General features: G+C 34.8%; 2 protein-coding genes across 5 annotated transcripts in view; both read left to right on the forward strand.

Annotated features, from left to right (window-relative positions):
• LOC123678570 (protein unzipped) overlaps positions 1-4329 on the forward strand; it is a 72665-nt gene extending 68336 nt beyond the window's left edge. For both annotated transcript variants that reach the window (XM_045615680.1, XM_045615681.1), the window contains one exon: positions 1416-4329. In XM_045615680.1, the coding sequence (XP_045471636.1) occupies positions 1416-2629 (1214 nt within the window). In that variant the 3' untranslated portion in view covers positions 2630-4329. The remainder of the gene's footprint in view (positions 1-1415) is intronic.
• A 4692-nt stretch (positions 4330-9021) lies between these two features.
• Positions 9022-23292, forward strand: LOC123678571 (sodium/potassium-transporting ATPase subunit beta-2-like). Of its 3 annotated transcripts, none has more exons than XM_045615682.1 (4): positions 9022-9476; positions 19596-19853; positions 21751-22040; positions 22726-23292. In XM_045615682.1, the coding sequence occupies exons 1-4, from the start codon at positions 9275-9277 to the stop codon at positions 22999-23001; spliced, it is 1026 nt and encodes a 341-aa protein (XP_045471638.1). In that variant the 5' UTR covers positions 9022-9274; the 3' UTR covers positions 23002-23292. The 3 variants fall into 3 exon arrangements, with proteins under 3 accessions (XP_045471638.1, XP_045471639.1, XP_045471640.1); XM_045615683.1 differs by lacking the exon at positions 9022-9476 and adding an exon at positions 16743-17086; XM_045615684.1 differs by lacking the exon at positions 9022-9476 and adding an exon at positions 19273-19356.
• Positions 23293-24462: the final 1170 nt, after the last annotated feature.

The raw sequence follows: 24462 nt of genomic DNA on the forward strand, positions 1-24462 counted from the left end.
CTGTGATTGTTTCAGTTGGTTTTAACAACTCATAATACACTACGCCGAGGTAGTCCCACCAAATAGTGTCGCAATGCGATGTAGAAATCTCTTCCGTCTTTGTCTTGCAAGCAGCTGTTCACAAGCAAACAAACGCCGTTCAACATGTCTCAACATCAACTCGTACGACACCCAATTTCCTTGTTTCTGAATCATTCCCATTTTTTCAGTCGTTTTGAAATGATTTGTTGCGTTACTCCCAATGATCCTGCCAATTCTTGTTGCGTTTGACACGAGTCTTGATCGAGTATTGCCTCCAATTCTGCATCTTCGAAAACCTTCTCTCTGCCACCACAGAGTCTTCGACGTCAAAATCACCGTTCTTGAAGCGTTGAAACCACTATTGACACGTTCTTTCACTAATAGTAGCCTCACCATAGGTATTTGAGAGCATTTGATGAGCCTCGGCCGCAGATTTCTTCATATTAAATCAGAAAATTAGAACCCCTCGCAAATGACGAGAATTTTACTCGTAAGCTGTCATGTTTAATCGAGAATAAATTTATGATGCAGACACAAATCGACTGATATTTCGATGGCGTTGTGTTTATAAATACCTAAGCTCATTGTATGACATCTACGATTGATTTATTTCGACAACCACTTACCGCTAAAGTCATCTATTGCAAAACGGAGGAAGCATAGTTGTACACCTAAAAGGTATCGAGATTTTTGACTGATTCAACTCAAAAAAAATTACCTATTAAACTACCATGTTCAAATTTCTCTGGAGTTCGGCCACTGTTCGACCCACTCTAGGTGTTTGTCAATGATTATGCAAAGAAATTTGGTATGATCTTTAAGTTTTCAAGTTTTCTCATTAAAGTCGACGATCTCGGTTATATTATGGTTGAGATTTAGATTATGTGATTGCGATTAATACCAATATTAAATCGATTCAGATGTGGCATTCAGAAGCTCCGATAATGCTGCTTCTGGTTTCGCGCGAAGTAACGAGCGCTTAGCTTGTACCATATCACTAACATTTGTTCACATACTTCGAATCTGGGAACTACATATGGTACAAGCTAATTTCTCCACAGCACTCTTGACCACGAATTCAAATGAACGCTCGTTATAATATTGGTATCATCAACGTATTTATAAAAGAAATCATATGACAGAGGAACAACTTCTGGCATATCAATAACGACAGATTCGACCCTCTCGGAATAATGCTCAACAAGCACTCATCACGCCAATCATAAGTTCCAGTCATCTTTCTCTGGAAGAAAAACTCTTTTGTACGTTAGTGTCCCTACCATTGAGAATAACGGGTAACGATCACTCAAGGAGGATATAGGAAAATTCTACAAATATATAAATATATGTTAGAATTTCTGTTCTTGAAAACATTATTTTTTATTTTGTTCCAGGTACTGAAGACGTGGAAGATAGGCACGAGGAAGTGCCGGTTTACGTCTGCAGAGCCAAGGTAGCAGCCATTTGGGTACCTGGACAATACAGAAAGGGCAAAGACAAACAAGTCTGTATAGTCTCTTCATACAGAAAAGTATCAGAAGAAAAGAATTTCGAAATCCTTATAAACAGGGAGAAACGCTCAAGACTCAGCTGGTTCCAAAAGAGCAGATACACCCTCATACCACAAGGCAGCGTTCAAGGAAGCGACAGTTTCTACGTCGCCAGAAGACCTGTGAAGTACCATCGCAAAGATGGCGCACTCACACATACAGCTGGCAATTTCAATCCTAGCGAGAATTTAGGAGTGTTCCTGTTGGTGGATCAAAATAACAAAGAACTGAAATTCGAAGATGGTGAAGTACTTGTCGAACAAGAACCGATAAGATACGAATTCAAACACACCAAGTTCGATAGGATAAAAAGTAAACACAAGCATCATCCCAGGATTCTTGGTACCACTGTTTTGAAGAACGAAGTTGAAGGAGTTCAGAGGGTTGATACCGTATTAAGTTACAATTACACGCACTTTATGGACTGGGGAAAAGATCATGGCCTCATTATTGCCTTGCCATTTTCGGTTAACATGCCTAATGGAACAGAATATACTGGCAAATGGGGAATACCCAAGTCTATCAACAGAACTGAGACTGTACCTATAGAGAGATATTTAGAGGAAGGTACTGCAGTTAACGTCACTTTGAAAGGAAATTATACTGAAAGCGACATACCTTATATCTCAACTGTAACAGCATTCTACAAGGATAACGAGGTATTGGAAAGTCTCATAAGGGACAGCTTACTGATGAAATACATGACTGGAGTTGTGATTGAATTTGGACCTGTTTATTTCTTAAGCAATAACACTCTTGTACCAACAACCACGACAACAGCTAGAACTACTTCTATAACAACAACACTAACAAGTAAAACTCAGACCATTTCAGTTCCTATGCCAAACACTGAGGACATATACATGGCAGATGATAAATCTAAAAAATCTGTATCAAATGAAGTGGTGCCAAATGACGTAGAACCTGTTCCTGCTGGTAATACTGAGGATAATACAGTGCAGCAATTGACCAAGAAAGATGATAGCGACGACGCTAGTAGTATAACCATATGTCCATTTGTTATTATTTCAAGTGTTATCATCATTCATATTACATGAATTGGCTGATTTTTATGAGAAAAAAGTTTAATTGTGATGTAATTTGATTGCCCTTTGCCAGATTCAGATTTAGTTAATAGATATTGTACATATGAAGACTGTGTTTGTGTATATATAATATTTAGTCTTAATGTGTAGATGAGACATTCCAGTGTATATTGTAGATATTAAAGGAGATTGTAGGAACGACGTTCTTTCAATTGAGTATTGAAATAGCTTCAGGTTATCGATATGTATCAAATAGCTTCTTCATGATAACAACATTCCAGAGATTATTCCTCAGAATGTATTATTTACAAAATAACTTCTGCATGTTCAATTATTTTTGTTATTATTATTTGAGATAAAAAAGATTTATCTATTCATCTGCAAGAAAAATTGTTTAAGCGGAAAACCAAAAATACTAGCGGTGAGGAGTAACATGTATTTAACATAGACTTGAAGTGAAATGGAAGTTTTGAAGTAAATTTTTATATTTAATGTGAATAACACACGTAACTATAAATCTTTCAGTGTTTTTACTGAAATTCCAAAATACTGATACATCTGTTTTGTTTGAACTGAATATTTGTTGAATGAAAAATCGTCTCTACAATCTCTTAAAAAATCAGTATATTATTTATTTTAATTGAAATATAAAATTTATTCCAAATCAATTGATTTTCTTGTGTAGAAATAGTGTTCAATTGAAGATTCCAATTTGATATGTTTAAATAAACCTATGTTGATTATAATTGAAATTCAGATCTGAAATATATATATGCAGAATATCCTTCTTATGGGCAATAAAGGTGAAAATATAAAGATTATATTAGGATCTATTTGAGCTAATGCATACCTATCTTGTTACTGATAATATTATCAATGTAAATTATATCAGAATTAATTTATATTTCTTCAAAAATGTTTTTCGCTAATTGTTTATCAGTTTATGTGAATTTCATACAAGGTACCTATTTGCCAATTAATATTTATGGATGAACTCTAAAGAAGTTGAATTATTATTTCAGGTTGGTTTGGAATGTACTGAAAATGGAATTTTGCTGTTTCACAGATCAATAATTTTTCATGCTAAGATTTGGGTATTTTCAGTAATTTCCACTAGAGTATCTGAAAAACAAATAAAACTAAAATTTCACTGTAAGCATCATTATCCATCACAATTAAAATTGAACCATAATTTATTTATTTTAATTTTTCATAGCATTGTGAAAATGTATCTTGTTATACATTAGATTCTGTAAAACTAACGTGAAACATCAAGTTTAATAATTAGATGGAGAAATTGTAGCTTAGACAAAAAATATTTTGGCTACACTTGTGAAATGTGACTGTACAGAAACGTAATGTATTTGCTGGAAAGCTTGAAGTTTGAGATATTTTTGATAAAGATGATATTAATCGCTGTAATTGTATTCAATTATCAAGATGAATGTAATTTGTTCAGGTTTTTTCCATCTATCACATACTAAGATTTGCGAAATGTACCTATATTACCACTTATTGATTAGATCTTAATGTATACCTTGTTTTATTTATAATATCAACCAGTATTCAAATGTAGTCTATAAAATAAGCATATCCTTTTATTATTGTTGTGAATTCTTTCATTATAAAATTTGTAGTTGGAAGTTACCAGATTTGGTGTCTTGTATCAAGTTATTTATGATCTTATGAAATAAAGAATCATTCTTCGCCCATCTACCTGTCAATTATTTAAATGATAGAACTTTTACTTCACAATTCAAGTTTTCGAACAAAATTCGCATGAAAAGTTGGCCTACAACAAGGGTCAACTACCTAAGAATCGGATAGAGGTCAGATGATTTGCCAATCAATCTGTTTGAATGTTAGATGGGGACTAAATTTATTTTAATGAATTTCAAGCATGCAACATGGAAGAAATTGAAAGATATCAAAACAATATCATCTTCTATAATATAAAAATAATAAATTACTGCAAAACAGCTTTTTCAATTAAGTTAATAATAGGTAATCCTAACACTATATTTTCATGAAAAAAAAATGTAGTGATAACACTATATTTTCATGAAAAAAAAATATAGTGCCCAAATTTTTGTCATTGATTCTGCCCAAAAGTCTGTATGGTATACGGTATACACGATAATTCTCGAAGAGAAACTTTTTTAGGATGAGTTCAGAGTCTGACTATTTTAGTTATGTTCTTTGAAGGGCAAAATCCGTTTGAAGATTCCGGAGTAATACACGTGAAAAATAGCAGAACTTTCTACAGTATGATAAAGTTTAGATATTAAAAATTTTTTTTGTTAAATTTCTATATCTCAGAATCTAGCCATCAGACTTCACTGAAATTTTGTGTTCATAGAGTTCATCGATGAAATGAGTTATTCAAAAATACTGCATTGTAAATTTTTCTGAACCAAAGAGCATATTTGAAAATTTTTTCGGTTTTTTGCAGGGAAGGTTGAAGATATGCTAAGATACAAAGAGGACGGAATTTTCCCGTCGTGTTTAGTTTACTACAAGAAAACTTATAGGTAAATTTGAATGCAGAATGTCTTTCTTTGATGATTTGATGCTGATATGTAGGTACCTATCTTATGTTTTCCGAGAATGTCACATACCAGTAAGCAAAAATCTAAATATATTTCGTCAAAAATTATATGAATCCTGACAAACAAACAAAATAGTTTTATCGAAATTGTTTAGAAGAAATCTCAAATATATTATAATAAATATTTGGGATGTTTGAACTTCGAAATGGTGCATGCGATAATAATGTTATTAAAAAAGCACTGACGTGGTCATAACTCAGGAACTTTTGAGCGCTCGTCATTCATGTTGTTTGGAGACCAAATATTTGTTTATAGGTCTCCAAGAGCGCACTTTGAGCATGAATGAGAGAACGCTCAAAAACTTCTGACTGCACGTCAGATGCTTTACTAATTTTTTTTTCAATATTATAAATGAAATATATGTGAATCTAAGATATATTCCCGCACGATTTTGTTCTACAAGAACAAGGTATGCCAGAATTGATGGATTTGCCATAAAATTAGAGAACATAACAATTAAAAATTTGTGTAAATTGTATACACGAATGACGAAACTTTCAATGACGATGGATCTGTAATGACGGAAATATTGGGTATTTTTTATAATATTTGTTTTGAATTTTGCTATGGTTTCAATAGTGTGATCGACTTGAAATTGTTACATTTTATCAACACCCAAAATATATATTTCCTCCAATTTTTTAATACCTTTCCTATAGAAAGCTCCGTCTTTGCTTTACGAATAGGCTTCAACCTCGGCAATCACTTCTTCATTAGAGCCATTTTTTTTTCCTGGAGTAGAGTATGAATAACACTTATCAACAGTGGCGACGCAAGCTTTCAAAAACAGGGGTGGCCAAGAGCGAACCGGATTTTTTTTGAGAGTGCCAAAGTAAAGCGAAATTATAGTTCTGCTAATCTTTAAGCCTTAGTATGTCAAATTTTTTTTTTGGGGGGGGGCGGTCCCCTCTGGCCCCAGCGTCGCCACTGCTTATAATAATAATAATTGTTTATTTTACCCAACAGGAAATTTCCCAATAACAGGGTAACATATTGACATTGAGTAATATGAACAATTATTCAAACAACATTACATATTCAATGATACAATAATAAACAATAACCGCCCCGAACTAAAAAAACAAATTAAACTTAAGTTCATCAGCAGCCCTGCACAATCGATAGAGGGGAGCTTGCTCAAGTATGTTAGTCCGAGGTTTAGGGAGTCGAAAAGTTGATCTGGTCCTCGTTTCAATTATTGGTACACGAATGTCAACCCTGGACAGTAGGTGAGGTGAATCAATTCTTCCGGTGACAAGCTTTTGCGCAAATTTAGCGCATTGTCGCTTCTGTCTCTCCTGCAACGTTGAAATTCGCATTTCCCGCATGATCTCCGACAAACCGCACCACGTTCAGGATACCTGCCGGTCTTTCTATATTCAGCACACTTCAAGAATTTTCTATGAATGCGTTCAAGTGATGTTAGGTGGGAACTGTATATCGGAAACCAAACCAAGTTGGCGTACTCTAACTTGCTGACGACAAGAGAAAAATAGAGAATTCTGAGGACTGAAACATCAGGGAACTCCCTGGAACACCGGAACACAAAGCCTTAAGATCGACTAGCCGAAGAACAAAGCTCCTCGATGTGAGGAACAAAGCTGAACGTCGCCGTCGCATCAAATAACACCCCCAAATCGCGAAACCGATCTCCACTAGCGATAAGGCAATTACCAATAGAATAATTGAAGGTGAGAGGACGTAAGCTTCTCGTGAAGTTCACCTTAAAACACTTTTGTATATTTAAAATGCGTCCATTGCGCGAGCACCAAACATTAACTAACTCCAAGCTGGACTGGAGCAGCTCCAAATCAGAAATTCCGCGTATCCTCAGGTAAAGTTTGAAGTCATCTGCATAGGCCAAGGCTAAGCAACTGAGAAGAGTCAGAAGATCGTTGATAAAAATTATGAATAACAAATAAGACTTTTGTTGAAGACGTTAGAAGAAGTATATTCCGAACGCCAAATTTCCTTGTCGCTTTCATTAGATTGAAGGAAGGTATTAATCCATAAAGGTTTGCGTGATTTCAATAAAAGATCCTAACAATTATAGGTATCCCGTGGTGTCGTGTTATCTAATAGGTACCATACAAAATTGAGCACAATATCATAAAAAGAATGAGGAAATCACTTATGTGAAATCAGAAACTTAGGGTTCATTTCATTCATGCGTTATTTGCATCGTTGGATATACATTCCTGATATAGTTCAGTGGTCTCCAAATGTGCAATGGGCGCATGAATGACTAGAGCCGAAAAGCCCTGATGATCTCATTTCAGTAATTGAATTTATTGAATGAATTCATTTGAATCAGATTTTGAAAATGAATACTAGACGAACGGAGGGGAGCACTGATGACTTTTTGATAATAATTGAAAACTCTACTGGGTGTTAGTCAAATGGCACACCTTATATTTCTCATATGTAGAGATAACAAAATTTTAAACCAAATAATAAATAGAATACATGGTATGACATTTGAAATATGCCCAATATTAACATTTGAATAAATTATCAATGAATCGTCTCATTTTGAACACCCAGTAGAGTTCTCAATGATTATCAAAAAGTCATCTCAGGTTTAAGCATATGGAACAAAATTGGGTTCATTTATTCAATACAATCTGAAATTTTAATGAAAAACAAGGTGTTTCGTGTGGAAAAATATGGTCATTCAAACATTTTTGGAACAATCTGTGTATTACCAAACAATTCAATTATTTAGCTTTAATGGAGCCTAATATTAGTACCTAACCGTGATAGGACGGCACATAAAGAAGAAGAACCGTGATAGAGCGTCCAGTCGATGGTGGTGCACCCTGCATATTTTAGCGCTTTCGAATTGCGGGTTTTGAATTTTCTTTGAAGGATGAGCTTCTTTTATTCCTCTCGGGCATCTTTTTAATTCATATTGAAAAGTATTTTTGAACTCTAAATCACCTTGACAAATTTATCGAAGGACGTTTTGTCGATCTCATCAGAAATTCCCTCAATTGTTTGAAATTAGAAAGATCTATATAGCAAAAACGACGAAGAAGTAATTGAATTGGCGCTTGGCAATTTTCAATTTCACTACAAAGTATCATTGAGAAATGATTTTTGTGTCAAAAATTATGTCTTTTGTTTTGTCAAGTGACTTTGCGCAAAATTTCCGTTATGCCGGTCCTGGCGGCGGCCTTGTGTCTGGGTACGCCACTGGTAATGAATAAATATTTCGACATTTTCGAATGCAAACATGGATGGATATTATTAAGCTGATTCAAATCATTTTACACCTACATGTAGTGAAAAAATTTTAAATTTTGATAAAACCACGTTTTTTAAATATCTGATTCTCAGAAGTTAATGAGGTTATCTTCAAAATTAATCATTTTAATTTTTCAAACTATTACTGACCAACTGAGAAATAACAATTGGGTCTAGCCTATAGCGTGAAATATTATCAAAAAATAAAACTAAGTAGATCCGAATATGACAGTTGTTTTATCACAATTCAGACTAGTTGCGCTTGAGGAAGTTTTCATTTAAAACAGAGAATATTCTGAAAAACAAGTCATATTGATAAAAGACCACAGCAAATGATCTACTTCCAACTAACACATTGATCTTTTATCGAATTCGTAAAACTCTATAGATATTAATGAAATTTATCTACGCATGCCTTATTGTTTGAAGTAAAGAATTTTTTTATCTCTCTCAAAATAATATATGTTAATGAAATTGGATGAGACAGACATAATTCAACCTAGTTAAGTTTCAAGTTTCAACGATAAGACCCTGAGGAGGACATCATTCTAGATATGTGCAGCTCGATCCAGCAAATAACAAATACTAAACTCTTGTAGACCTTTATAAACGAGACGTTCTGAAAAGGATGTGACAATTTAGGAACGAAATCGCTAATTTCCGGATATTATACCACCTACTGTAATGTCTATTCAACAGTATGAAGGCCCCTTCGAATAACTTAATTCTTTCATCATTGCACGTAACCTCTGAACCACCTATTCTGCTTGTGGTACGTACGGTGCACAAGTAGCGATCCAGAATGACTTCTGGGAAAATGGATAAAACTGTTAAAAAAGTGGCGCCTTCCAGGTCTTTGAGCAAGCAGGATGAATTGTTGCAGGCCCAGACGCAATATTTTCTCAATTTGCAAGAGAGAAAGCTGACTAAGGAGGAGAAAATAAAGAAGTTCATATGGGACCCTGAAACTAGGAAGTTTATGGGCCGAACTTCGTCTAGTTGGGGTAAGTTTTAAAATTAAATGTATCTTTTTTGAATATTCTTGTCCTATTGTTCTAAAAAAACTAGCGATACTTCGTAATACATAATTGGAAAATTGCTGAAAATGCTCTTGAGACTGATGGAAGACCCTAATAATTGAAGGGTTCCTTATGGTCATTACTTGTTATCTTATTACTTATATCTTAAAAAGTACATAGGTACCTATTCTTATTCAGATAAATTTTTGAGCTAAGCTTTTATTGTTTGCTTTTACAAATGAATTGAGCCTTCTGTATTTTTGTTCATAATTTCACTAAAATGTTTACGATACTTTTGTGAAAATTATATTTCAATTTCATCTTTATAGTGTAAATATTTTACGAATAGGCTTCGCGGAATCAATCTTTGTCCTCAACGTTTAGTAAGAAAAAACTGAAAGCTAATGATTCTAGCAATCGATGCCGTCATCTTGAAAGAAAAGAAGGAAGTAAGTAAAGAATCACTCTATCTGTAGTTTTTTCGAAAATTATTAGAGATAATTTGGAGCATTGAATTATTTCTATAGGGTATTCCAATAAGAGGTTTCATTTTGAATAGCCCGCTATCTGTGCAGCTCTCACTTTTGAAGCTGTCAAATTTTGACATTTGACAAGTAAAAACTACGCCATTACTAAAAATGGAAGATACACGCTTCAAAAATACGTGGAAATTTTTAACATTCACAACAAAAGCGATGCAAATCTTGCAGTCACAGTTCTCAAAACTGAAGAACTTTTGTGTCGTCGTGAAGCACCTTTTCGGCCAGCAATAGTGGAACTGGTGGAAAAATTTGAGCTGCTGGAATAAGTTAGTGATGTGAAGAATCGGAATCGTGTGCGCCACTCAATAACTACCTAGAATGTTGCTATATATTGAAAGGTTTGTAGATTCCTCTTGGGAATTTGGAATTTCACACCGTATTTTGCATGGAGACTTAGGTCTTAAGGCTCTCAAAGTTCAGTTAACCCAAGAACTCAAGCCGGTCGATCACCAGTAACTTCATATGTGCGCTGATTGGGTCATTGAAATTCATCAAAATGATCATTAACCTCGGAGGCTACATTAAATAAGTAGAATTGTGGCATTTTGGGTTAGGAAAATTCAGGAATGATTTTGTTGAAAAGCCTCTCCATCCTCAATGTGTCCCTGTTAGTTGTGGTTTTTGGGTTGGTGGTGTGATTGGTCCTTACCTACTCATTCGGAAATGAGGCTGGTGCAACTGTTATGGTATATGGATTGTGCTACCGAGATATGTTTAATGATTTTTTATGGCATGGAATTGATGTAAACGACGAAACAATCGCAAGTTCGTAAGAAAAATGTTCAGGGCGAGTTATTTCTTGAAGAGGGGATCACAATTGGCCACCGAGATCTTGTGAATTAACACTTTTAGACTGTTTTCTTTGGATCACGTGACCTATGCCAATGCCTCAAAATCTATTCAAGACCTTGAAGATGGAATTCGTGAAGTTATCGAGGACATACAGCCGCAAATGTACAAATTTTTCTAGGAAAATTTCATATAAAGAATATCGTGCTGCAACCGTAGCCGAGGTGGCCATTTGGCTGAAATCGTTTTCCATCGTTTATGGCATACCATCTTAGCATCTCTTAACAATGAAATAAACATCCATTGATTTCCCTAAAAATGTTTTTCTTTCAATATAAAAATGAAACCTTTTATTGGAAAGCCCTTTAGATATCTTCGAATTATTGACTACAAAATGAGAAAATAAAATTGAGGGTATGCCATTTGGAATGAGTACAATATTAATTTATTACAATGAAAATGAAACCTTTTATTGGAAAGCCCTTTAGATATCTTCGAATTATTGACTACAAAATGAGAAAATAAAATTGAGGGTATGCCATTTGGAATGAGTACAATATTAACGTTTAAATAAGTCATCAAAGAATCGTCTCTTTTTGAACACCCAGTAAAGTTGTCAAAAAGTCAGTACTAACTTCCGTTCCTGTAGTATTCACCTTCAAAATCTCATTAAAATTATAATGAATTCATTTTGAAGTTTATAAAGTGGGATTTTTTGAGAGCTATAGAACTTTAAATTGCAATAAAACAACGATGGATTCTTCGATTAACATGAATTTTATTTATCCGCAACATAATCTTGTGGCATTACATTTTAAATATGATTTCGGGCATATGACCGCCACGGCTGGCTCGGATGTAGTCCAATCTGGACGTCCAATTTTCAATGACTTTTTCCAATATTTGTGGCCGTATATCGGCAATAACACGGCGAATGTTGTCTTCCAAATGGTCAAGGGTTTGTGGCTTATCCGCATAGACCAATGACTTTACATAGCCCCACAGAAAGTAGTCTAGCGGTGTTAAATCACAAGATCTTGGAGGCCAATTCACAGGTCCAAAACGTGAAATTAGGCGGTCACCAAACGTGTCTTTCAATAAATCGATTGTGGCACGAGGTGTGTGACATGTTGCGCCGTCTTTTTGGAACCACAGCTCCTGGACATCATGGTTGTTCAATTCAGGAATGAAAAAGTTAGTAATCATGGCTCTATACCGATCACCATTGACTGTAACGTTCTGGCCATCATCGTTTTTGAAGAAGTACGGACCAATGATTCCACCAGCCCATAAAGCGCACCAAACAGTCAGTTTTTCTGGATGTAACGGTGTTTCGACATAGACTTGAGGATTAGCTTCACTCCAAATGCGGCAGTTTTGTTTGTTGACGTAGCCATTCAACCAGAAGTGCGCTTCATCGCTAAACAAAATAAAATGGACGTATTCCGCAGAGAACCATTATTTTCGAAATAAAATTGCACTATTTGCAAGCGTTGTTCAAGCGTGAGTCTATTCATGATGAATTGCCAAAACAAACTGAGAATAAATCACTTGACAGCTGTTAAATCGGTCGCCATCTTGAACAGTAATGACAACTTAAAGTTATATACCTCGAAAAAAAGCACCCGTTAGTTTTCCCACAAAATCTTCAATATATGAAAAATCGGTACGTTTCAGTGTTTCACCTAAGCATATGACAGTTTGAACAAACTTGGGTTCAATTGAATGAATTAAGAAATAGCTCTGAACATGTAATAAAATAGAAGATTCAATTTGAAAAAGTTGAGAGTATTTTCGGTGAAAATAGAATCCTGTATTTCTGAAAAAATTTCGGGGAGCAGGGGGCTCCGAACCATATCGGATGCCCTGGCTACGACCTTGTTTCACTAGCCAATCCCCGCTTTCTAGGAAAGTTGCAATAAAAATATTAAACATACCTAATATTCTTTCTTCGAAATCATTTGCCTGATTGTACCCACTAACGAACCTATCGGCGCGTTCACCTCAAACCTATCCTGAAAGATTACAATTCACATAGAATATCATTTTTCTCTAGCAACTATATTTTCCTCAATTATTGGCTGAATCTCAAAATGTGATAGCCCGCGGTAGATAAATTCATTTCCTTATCATGAAAAATTCAATACCTACGTTGATTAACCTTAAACGTTTGGCAGAATGAGAATGTCATGCCGTGTAAGGAACAATAACCCTAATAGATTTGAAACCAGTTCAAAGTAGATCCTGTCTTATATTGTTTCTGGAGTTGCATGATTCATGCAGACATATAAATCGTTTAAGTGGATTTCCTTTGGCACGAGCTCACAATGAAATTTTCGGATATATGAGAACCCGCATTAACATTTGATTCCTCTACTTGACCCATTAATTGAAGAAGATGCTGCAGTTTTCTGAACCAGTGCCGTCGCTATGTGATACGCAGAGAATCTAAGCGTTTGCCCAATATTCAGTGGCAGCATTTCAAGCTTTACCACCAAAAATCACATGTGAAGAAAAGTGCCTTATAAGAATTTAATACTGTCAGAAACGACAGAAATGAATACAAGCAAATTTTACATCAAAAACCATAAAAGGTCAACATTCAATTTCGAATTACAAATGGTTTCTAGATGAAAAATCTGTGTGACAGCACCTATCAGAACTGAGAGTAGTTTTTTCGGCTTTACATTTCCTGTTTAAAAAGTCGAAAAAACACAATGCACAATTGGAGAGTGAAATTTTTTTAACAAAAAGCATTCGTGCAGATGCAAAGTTCCTTGTGTTTGACACGGATTTTTGTTGCACCAGCACTCATACTTATTGTTAAAATATTACTTAGCAAACGTGTTTTTTCGATTTCTTTCGGAAAAATTAGTTGATATTACTTACGATGCATTCCCGACAGGCCGCCGCCAGGATCGGCATACCGTATATTTTGCCTGGGCGTCAAATTGTAAGGGCACAATGTTAGGTAATGAAATAAGCCATACTTTTTGACACGAAATTTTTTTGTGTTTTTGTAGTAAAATAACATTTTTTATTGAAATCCAATAAGCGTTTCCAATGGATTCTGAAAATACAAATAGGTGATAACTAAAATAAACCTTTTCCTTAAGACCTGTGTCGCCTTTTATAGATTATAGATCGTCAAGGTGATTTTTAATTGAATAATACGATTTCGTATTAAATTGAAAAGATTCCTGGGATGTAATAACAGAGGCTCCTTCAAAACAAATTCAAGAACCCGCAGTTCGAAAGTTTGAAAAAAAATCACATATAAGCTCAAATATTCATTCATCACCTATACCTTCAAGAAATTAACTGATTTTGAGAAATATACATATAGTAATAAATATTTGGTTACAGAGCTCTCAGCTGCCAAAAATAAGTTTTTTTTTCTGGTAAATATAACCAAACATATCGAATTGGCAGCAGTCAATGCTGCTTTTAAACGGGAATCTTTCTCTATATAGAGAAAGATTCTTCAATAATATTTAATATAACCTATTAAGATTTAGAGCAGGTTGACATGACAAGCGCTTAACGCGCGTTTTGAAATCGCGCTTTTACAAGTACATGCCTTTTTATTCGAACTGTCCAACGCGCGCTTCATGAAAACGCGCGTTAGCATATGTGTACGCTTAAAATAAAATGCATATACAGCGTGCCAAAAAAGTAACGTAACTCATCAATAATTCTTGCACGAAAGAATTATTAAGGAAAATCCTCGCACCTGTGGATTTTTAATTTCGAAATCAATTTATCATGTGCTTTTTTTGAATTTCATATTTCTCACCCCCATTCCCCGCACCTCTCAACTTCATTTTTTCAAATGGGAATACATGGATTGTGATATATTAAATGAAAGGTAATTTGATTATATCTATTCGGCGATGTGGCTAAAAGTAGAATTGGTTGGGCCGTTTTTCATTAAATAATTAGGAAATAATTTACAATTTGAGATTAGATAGTAACTGAAATCAGACCATTATTCTTTAACTAATTATTATCAAGGGAAATCCACGAATCTATGGATTTTTAATTTGGTTCCAACAAGGTTCCAACATTATGAAATTGAAATGAGGAGGTATCTTGATGGCACATTTTCTGAGAAATGGATTGTTAGGAGAGGATGAGTTGAATGGCCACCTCGATATCCAGATTTGAACCCTCTCGACTATTTTCTGTGGGGCTATTTGAAGAGTACTGTTTACCAAAATCGCCCATATAATTTGGAAGACCTGTGTCTTAAAATTCAGAGATCAGTCGGAAGAATACCTGTTGCTGCGTAAAATTATTTATTGGGGAGTTTCGAAAAACGGCTTTTACATTGTCAAGCAGTCAGCGGTGCTCAATTCGAACATTTAAATTTGATATATTAAAATTATTTTCCATTCTTGAACAGAAGAGTCATCGATTTCATAAAGCGGGTAGGAACCATACCCAATTGATTATTTTCTAATGTTTTAATAAAAAAAAAGGAGCAGCCAATTTTCCTTTCATTTGCACCGTTGAGAAGGTAATCAAATTACCTTCCATTTGATGTATCACAATCCATATATTCCCATTTGAAAAAATAAATAGAGTGGTGCGGGGCGTAGGGGGGTGAGTAATATCAAATTCAAAAAATCATGCAAAAATTGCTTTTGAAATTAAAAATCGACGGGTGTGAGGATTTTCCTCAATCATTCTTCGTACAAGAATTATTGACGAGATACGTTACTTTTTTGGCACGGTGTGTGTAAATGTACATTGTAAATGTGCATTGTCAAAACGCGCGAGCTTATCCTTTGTCGTCATTTCACTCCCTGCGCTCCCCTATTTACTTTACACGAATTTTTGCGATTTTCAAGCTTGTCGACATTATCTCTTAACGTTGGCTTCAAAAATTAAAAATGACTGTCCATTCTCCAATCACGATATCAGTTTATTCTCGAAGTTTATATAAGAAAATTTAAATCTTCAGTATTTACATGTTTTACAGCAGGTTCACATGACAAGCGCTCAACGCGTGTTTTGAAAACGCGCGTTTACAAGTACTCACATCAAAGCGTACACCTGCTAACGCGCGTTTTTCTGGAGCGCTCGGACGTTACGAATAAAATGTATGCACTCGTAAACGCGCGTTGACAAAACCAGCATTGAGCGCTTCTGCTTGTCATATGATACGACCCTGCTCTTTAAGTTACTGTGATTATACAGGGTGTTTCATTGGGAAATGGAAATACTTCACAGGGGCGTAGGTGGCACCAAGGCGGTTCTGGAGCCATTTATTGGGTCTTATTGTCTTCGTAGCCGAGATACAGGGTGTTTTATGAATTTTGCACGTTTCTTTCTGAGGCCATATCAAACGAACCACCCGGTATATTTTCCTCATATTTGGCAAATATGAAGTAGTTATTTACTTCATTCTACTGTCCCCGAATATTATCTTTTATTTCCTATTGTTGGATATGGCTACAATATTCACAACGGCCGCATCAATTTACATAATTTACTTATCTATAAAAATTAATATTCTGAGTATGATCAGACTTCTAGTGAATCCGTGATAGTTCTCACATTTTTGGTCATACAAACCTCTATACCTAAAATAGTCCAACAAAATCCGATCTGTATTAAGCCAGATAAATTAGGCAAAGAAAAGCGGCGAATTTTTTTTTGCCGGTGCGCCAAAATGTCTAGCGGCGACCCTGTTTCCCGATGCGCTCTTTTATGTAGTTTCGACTTTTCAGTATCCAAAAAAACCCATAAAATTGAAGTCCGATGAAATAATTAGAAGAGGGATAAAAAAATATAAAATTCCCAAAAACTATGGGTTCTCATCAAATCAACTACATGGTCGATAGCAAGGTCATCGACCATTTCTCCTTCCACCTGCATGCCGTACCTACTGTCCCACCACCTCATTCTCAACACCGTCGTTAGTTAGAAGCCGAACCCATTTGTTTTGAAAGTGCCTTTTCCGTTGCCTTAACAACCATGCAGCTAAACACTGAAAGAAACCTCACCCACTATTATGCATCATCGCTTTAACCGTGATTTAAAAACACCGAAGAATGACTTATAGAGTGTAACAAGTGTACCTTATGTAGTGCGAACCGTAGAATTTCGTGTATTTTGTGTTCAATAGGTGTAGTTTTTAGTGAGTAAAAATGACTGTGAGGTACAGGTATCCAGAGGACAGATGGCGGGAGTATTCCACCTTCAGAATTTATAATCCCGAGAAGGGGACGTATTTAGGGAGAAAACCTAAAGATTTGGGTAGGTTAGAGTGAAATAGTGGAAATACCGATTGAAATGAAGATCTCATCTGAGTGTGTCGAGATAAACATGGGCGTAGAGCATGAATACGCGCATGATGACTAACCAATGTGAATTAACAATCCGTTGTTTATTCCCAGATGATGGTTGCCTTATACCCAACGTGTTGTTGAGTGGCACAAATTTTAAATTCTTCTGTGTGACGCCCGTGAAACTTAATTTAATCACCCAATTAAAATTAACTAATAACCTAGTCATCAATCATATCTTGATAATCTCAAATGGTATTAATTCGGAGGAATACCTAACTTAATTACTGCTTCAAGTAAACTTTCCATTCAATTTCCAATGAACAATTATATTCTTATTATTAATTTATGCAAAATATGGTTTAAAATAATTTTATGCACTCGAGTTATTTCATGTGGTATGGGCAATAGGTATATGGCAGATACAGATACAGATTTTCCAAGATTGACATGACGCTTTATTACAGTTAAGCGTTGAAACTTGCTTACCAAACTTTACACAATAAAATTACAGTAAATGTTTTAGGGAATGACTATCGATTTTTCAGGAATTTGACATTTACCTTGGTTACCAACCAAAGAACCAATTATAAGAGTATACAGGGTGATTCATGTTCTATCATTGACGCGACGCTTAATTACGGCCAAACGCTGTAATTTTTTATTTTTTTTTCTTCGACACTGTATCATTAGGCTCCATTTGAGCTGCAATTTCAAATTTTTTGAAAATACACAGGTAGTGTACCGAAAAATTTAAATGACCGAACATACATTTTTTCTTATAAAACACCCTGTATTTAATTGAATTTTCAGATTGCATGGAATGAATAAAATTTCATATGCTTAAAACTTTCCGTTATTAGATAGTTCGATTTTTTATAAATGAAGGGTCTTCGGAAAAACCTTATAACTTCGAAATGAATCAATCTATTCAAATGAGATTTTGAAAATGAATGCTGGAAGAACGGAGCTAAGTACTGACTTTCTAATAATCATTGAGAACTCTATTGGGTGTTCAAAATGAGATCATTCATTGATGACTTATTTAAATGTTAATATCAAGCTTATTCCAAATAGCACACCCTGTATTGTTTTATTAGAAAGCAGATTTTATTGGTGTGCCATTTGGAATGAAACCGATATGAACGTTTGAATAAGTAATCAATGAATTCTCTCATCTCGAACACCCTGTATAATTCTCAATAATTATCAAAAAGTTAGAACTTACTTCTATTCTTCCAGTACTGGCCCCCCTTAAAATTTGCCATACTAAAATAATTACAAGATTAGCAGAACTATAATTTCGATTTACTTTGGCTCCCCAAAAAAAATCTTTCCACCCCTGTTTTTGGAAGCTGGCGTCGCCACTGCAGGTAAATGTCAAATTCCGAAAAATCGATGGCTATTATTTCCTGAAACATTTACTGTAATTTTATTCTGGAAAGTTTGCTTACCAAGAGTAATTTTTAATTATTTTTTTTTCACGATCGTCCCCCGAACAAAGCGATATATAATTTCGTTACTATGTTTGAATTTTGTGGGGAATGGTCTCAAACGATAATGTTCGTCCTCAAATTCAATTATGTCCGTCAGTCTTGCTGTCAGTTTGTCCTTAAACACAAGTTTGTTTTTTAATTTCAAAACTAATTACCTACAATAAAAAATAAATGATTACACCAAGGTGCCTGTGGAATGTTTTTGTTTCATGTTTATAGCACCAGTAAGTAAGTTATGAGAACTTTTCATTTCACGCTATTCTCCAATTTTCTCTTATAGCTCGGAAACAGTTGAATTTGTGAGGTTGCGGTTTTCATCAAATCAATGCTCTCAGAAATCGAGCCGAAAAATGTGTCATTTGTTTTTTTTAGCTCAAAGGGATTCTGAGATCCTCTCACTTCACTAGAAAACGAATTTGGGACACCCGACACAGAAAATATTTATTATTTTTGAACCCCTAATCATTACTGATTACATTCTGTACGCAAAATTCAATACTCTTTATGAAATTGATAATCTTTAATGTTGAAAAAAAATTGTAAACAACAAACATATTGAATCATTCGAGATAAAAAAGAAATTTCTACATTTTTGTCCTCCGAATTTCTGAAGGTTATTTGCATGAAATATGATACGTAAATCGCTCGGTAAATCGTTTGTGTAAATCTTTTTTAATGATACTACTTTGATCTCTCGCTGCTATGGAACTTGATTCTCCTAAAACAAAAATTAAGTACCCAAAATGTAATACTTGGTAAAATCCAAATATGAAATTCAGGTCACTACTATAATAATAAATACAACGAGCTTTATCGCAAAGTTTTAACTTCAATGCAAATGCAGTTATGATTTTTCGAAAATATTATTCGGATCTCATAACTAATAATCCTAACTTTAAATACCACATTGTGACATTCATTACTTATATGTTTAATACATTCATAATAATTATGGAGGAAAATTTAATGTGTATTTTTTTTCAGCCAAAATTGGTATTTTCTACTTAATTTTCTATGGAATGCTTGCGGCTCTAGTAGCCATCTGTATGTGGGTCTTCTCTCAAACTCTGAACCCAAGAATTCCAAAATGGATGAATGAAGAATCTATAATTGGTACAAACCCAGGATTAGGTTTCAGGCCGATGCCCGAGAACAACGAAGAAAGCACACTTATTTGGTTACGTGGTTCCAATAAAACTAATTACGAGAAGTGGAAGGCTAACCTCATGAACTTTTTAGACAGTAAGTATTCAATATAAAAAAAATGATTCGCATTAATGCGAACGAAGTCAAGATGAGCGTATTATAAATCTTTCCAATATAGAAAATAGATACATAGTAAAGAATTTGTGAAAATATTTCCGGTAGATAAATAAAAGAACGAAAACTAACATAATATAAAACTAATAGCATCGAAGAAGGAGCGAGCAAAAACAAGAGGACATATAGAAGTGGGAAGGTTTGAAGTACCAAATATTTTCTAGAAACTTACCAAGTGCGTCTTATCAAAGGAAAGATTCATCTTGATCTCAGCAAGACATGACATACTTGTATGCTACGTTTGTAAGTACCTAGTTAGATGAGGTTAAGCAGAAATGTACCTATATTTCAAGGGGAGAACGAATGAACTCCTAAAGGCTTTTCAAAGCCAACTTATAAAGTGCTTGTGCACTCATACGAGATTGATCGTCTTTGAGTCATCCCTCGAGTGGTAACCAAATACCTTCAGGATGATGTAAGCCGTCTGGAAGAATGATTCATCAAAGTGAACCCAGAAAAAAGAGCTGCTCTTCTCTTGTCACGAACACATTACTCAAACGGGCGTAATATCCCCTTAGAATCTCAAATAAAATACTAGGGAATCATCTTAAATAAGAAACTCATATTCAACCTGCTTCTGGACTAAGCCTTCCAAAAGGGTAAAATAGTGCGGTTGCCAAATTGTCTTCGCTACTCTCTCGTCGCAACAACATGTCCAAGGACCGCCTTCAAAGCGCCCTGGATTGTTTGTAATAACCAGATCCATCGTGAGGCGAACTTACCACAGTTGAGGAAATTTCTTCATGAAATTGCCCTCAAAATTTTTGGAAGGTGATAAAATACCCAAATCGATTAGTTAGAGAATCCCTCTACTACGACGAATCTTCGACCAGATAAAAGCGTCCAAAGCTTGCTCTTGAAATCGAGTATTTCGATGAATGGCAGTGAATGTTGCACTGTATCACTCAATCACCCCCAAAAGGACCGTTCAACCTATGTAACCTTTCTAAAGGCCTCTCGAAAGTTGACAGGCAATCCCAATTTCTGCCATTTTACCCCTTTCAGGTCCGGATAAAATAGTCTATGACTCGTATATTTTGATGTTTTTAACTCAACGTGATCTACAGCTTGCCTTCCAGTTCCAGAGTTCTAATGAACTCTAGTATCTGGGATGGCTTCAAGGAGGCTAATTCCTCACTTCTACAAGTTTCGTGTCCAAAGCAGGTTTTGCCTTTGGCTAGTGATGGCGAGGCATTACGTCACCAAGTGATTCGGAGTTTCTTCCTCCTCTCCACAGAATCTGCACTCATCATTTTCTGCTACACCCATTCTTATGAGGTGTTTCCTAAGGCGACAATGCCCTGTGAGGAATCCAGTGAGGAGATATAGTATACTCTTGATAAGATCCAGATCTTATTGGATGTTGGATCCATCATGATTTAGCTCCCTGTGATTATTTTCTATGGGGCACAAAGAAAAATAACACCATGACTCTGGATCACTCGTCAAGCCATAGTCAGATTATCGATGTATAACGTTGAAGTTTGTAATAATTGAACGAAACTTCGGTAGCAGATCAATGCAGGGTATTGACAATATCGGACTACAGCTGCCTGATATCTTATTCTGCATGAACTTATGCTTTGCATGTTGTACTTATTATTGGTCAAGATATCAAATGTACATCTGGAGTCTTTGGTTTAAATTAAACTGAGAAGACTGAACAAGGAAAAAAACTAATTTTCATTCAATAGAATGAATATCTGATAAGTGATAGATATTCATCCCATAGCAATAATAATTTCATCAGTAATTGACTTAGTTGAGCCATTTAATTTATTTAGTTCTAACTTCTAACTCAAGTTTTCATTGTTTTCAGTCTATTACACCCCTGGTAAAATAGAAAAAGGAAATGTGCCAATAAAGCGTTGTTCGTATGACGAACTACCAATACCTGGTCAAGTTTGCGATATAGACGTCCGAAAATGGGAACCTTGCACACCTGATCGTCACTTCGACTATCACAGGAACTCACCCTGTATCTTCCTGAAACTGAATAGGATATATGGGTGGGTGCCAGAGTACTACAACGATCCTAATGATCTCCCAGATGATATGCCTCAACAACTTAAGGATCATATCACATATAATATTACTCGGGAAAAAGAGGTAGGAGTTATTTAAATCTTTTTTCAATTCGAAAAATTATTTGTCTCTTATGACTTACCACGACTCGTTATGTGCTATTTTCAATCGTAGGAGATTTTGCGAGAGGAATTTAGGTGATGATATTTTTCATTTACCTGAAAAAATCACATTAACAAAATCCATTGCACACTGACCAAAAACATATAGACCCGTATCTATTAAATTCTTCTTATCTCATTATTTGCATAATAGATGATCTAGAAATGGTCTCATTTCCCAAAAAAGAGCATAAAATTTAAGACCACCTATTCCAATCACCATAATGCATGAAAACTAGAAAAAAGAATATGTACACCTAACCAACTGATATAGTATATCCAGTCAAGTCACTTGGAGGAAGACAGAATATTTCGATTATTTAAGGGATGTCCAAGTTTTCAGAAATTCCTTTGGAGCCAGTGAATTTATTGCCTAACAACACTTTCAAATAAACCCCGATATTTAGCGGATCGCGGCAGAAGGACATCTGGCCAAGCGTTTTCAAGGACTAGTTCAAGTGACTTTGGATATACTATAACAACACACATATTTCAAGAAATGTTGCAAATACAAAAATTACGAAGTTTGACATCAAACCATGCAACTCTTCGCAATTGTCAAATTCTGTTATGCATTTTTGTAAAGTGGTCCTTCTTCTTTTTTTCAGAGGAACAATATTTGGATCTCTTGTACAGGCGAAACTCCAGCAGATAACGAATATTTAGGACCTATCAAATATTATCCTTCATATCAAGGATTTCCAGGATACTATTACCCTTATATGAACTCGGAAGGTTACTTGAGTCCTTTGGTTGCTGTTCAATTCAAAAGGCCAACTTCTGGTTTAGTCATAAATATTGAATGCAGAGCATGGGCCAAAAACATAAAATATAACAGACATGACAGAAGTGGATCGGTACATTTCGAATTACTGATTGACTAAAATCGAAGTGATGTTTAAAACTGCTGGACAGAAATATACAAAGCAATATTATAAATGAATTTATAGTTTATTTGATGTTGTTTTTTCAATAATGTGTTCGTCTGGTATTATAGAATCTAATGGCAGCTATTTTTGTCCAGTAGTCAATTCCGAGCCAAAATGTAGCAACTGATAGTAAGATGAGATACTGATTAGGTTAGTTTTTTTGTTGTTATTTCAGTTTTGAATATTTATTACCAGACGTCGATGTACAATGTATATTTTGATAAAATAAAACACCTTTATAATTTTGATGATTATTTGATAAAAACTCTCGACTCTACTTAATACCTACAAATGATAATAAGATAATAATTATAAGATAAGCCAAATCAAAGAAATCATCAAAATATTTTAAAACATTCATTTGGACAGAATGAAATGGAGATCATGAGAATAAGCAGAAACATAGTCAAAATTCTCTTCTTAGAGAGTTCGAAATGACTGCATATTTTGAGCTGAAAAAGTCTCATCAATATTATTTATCGCTCATATCCTACTCAGATTTCTGCAAACGTTTTTTGAATAGAAATGCACCTCATTTCAATCTCATTGTAATTATTAAAAAAGTTTGCAGATCATATGAGCGATACATACCTTTTGATGACACTTTTTAACCGAAAATATGCAGTCATTTCGAATACCCAGAATTCAAACTAAGTTTCTGTTTGTTCACGTGGTCTGCATTTCATTTTGTACAAATGAATGTTTTAAAATATTTTGTTGTAGAGTTGAGTAATCTTATTTTGAAATGGTATGCGTGAAAATTATTCTGAAAGTCCAGTACAAAACAGTGCACTCTTTGACTCTTTCTCTTTGATAGCCCTACTGTGACATTACACTCTAACTGTCTCAATCAAAAAGGAAAAAACCCTTAATAATCCCCGATAAGAAAATAAAAAAGTAATGAACCCCCACTGACTAAAACTGAAATAATGAAACAAAAATTTGATTAAGTAAACTAATAACAGCATTGGATAATAGTAAATAAAAATTATTCCTGAAAGATCAAGGAGCCGTCCCACAAACGAAATAAAAGCTGACAAATTTTACCAAAAAGAATGCCTACAAGCCTGATGAGTACATGAGTTTTGGCATCAATAATTTTGTAACTGAGCAATGTGAGGGAGATTCCGTCCTTCCGTTTTTGACTGAATTACTTCTCATTCGGTGCTTCGTAAAACAACACATAGGATTTTTTTAATCAAGCTTAAAATGCCGCCCTTTAATATTGGCGCCAAAAAGGCGACCGCTTAACCTGCCTGTGGCTCCCTATCGTCGGCACTGAGTATCAATATAATAGTGAGTTTCAGGATCTTTGGAATTGTGTGGAAATTTCGTAAGTAATATAATTTTTTTAATGAATCATTTTAGGTTGGATCTTGTGCCACTGATCAAACTATTTCTCATCTTGTGCTTTTT

The sequence above is a fragment of the Harmonia axyridis genome, chromosome 4 (genome assembly GCF_914767665.1).
Source record: "Harmonia axyridis chromosome 4, icHarAxyr1.1, whole genome shotgun sequence".
Classification (NCBI taxonomy): domain Eukaryota; kingdom Metazoa; phylum Arthropoda; class Insecta; order Coleoptera; family Coccinellidae; genus Harmonia; species Harmonia axyridis.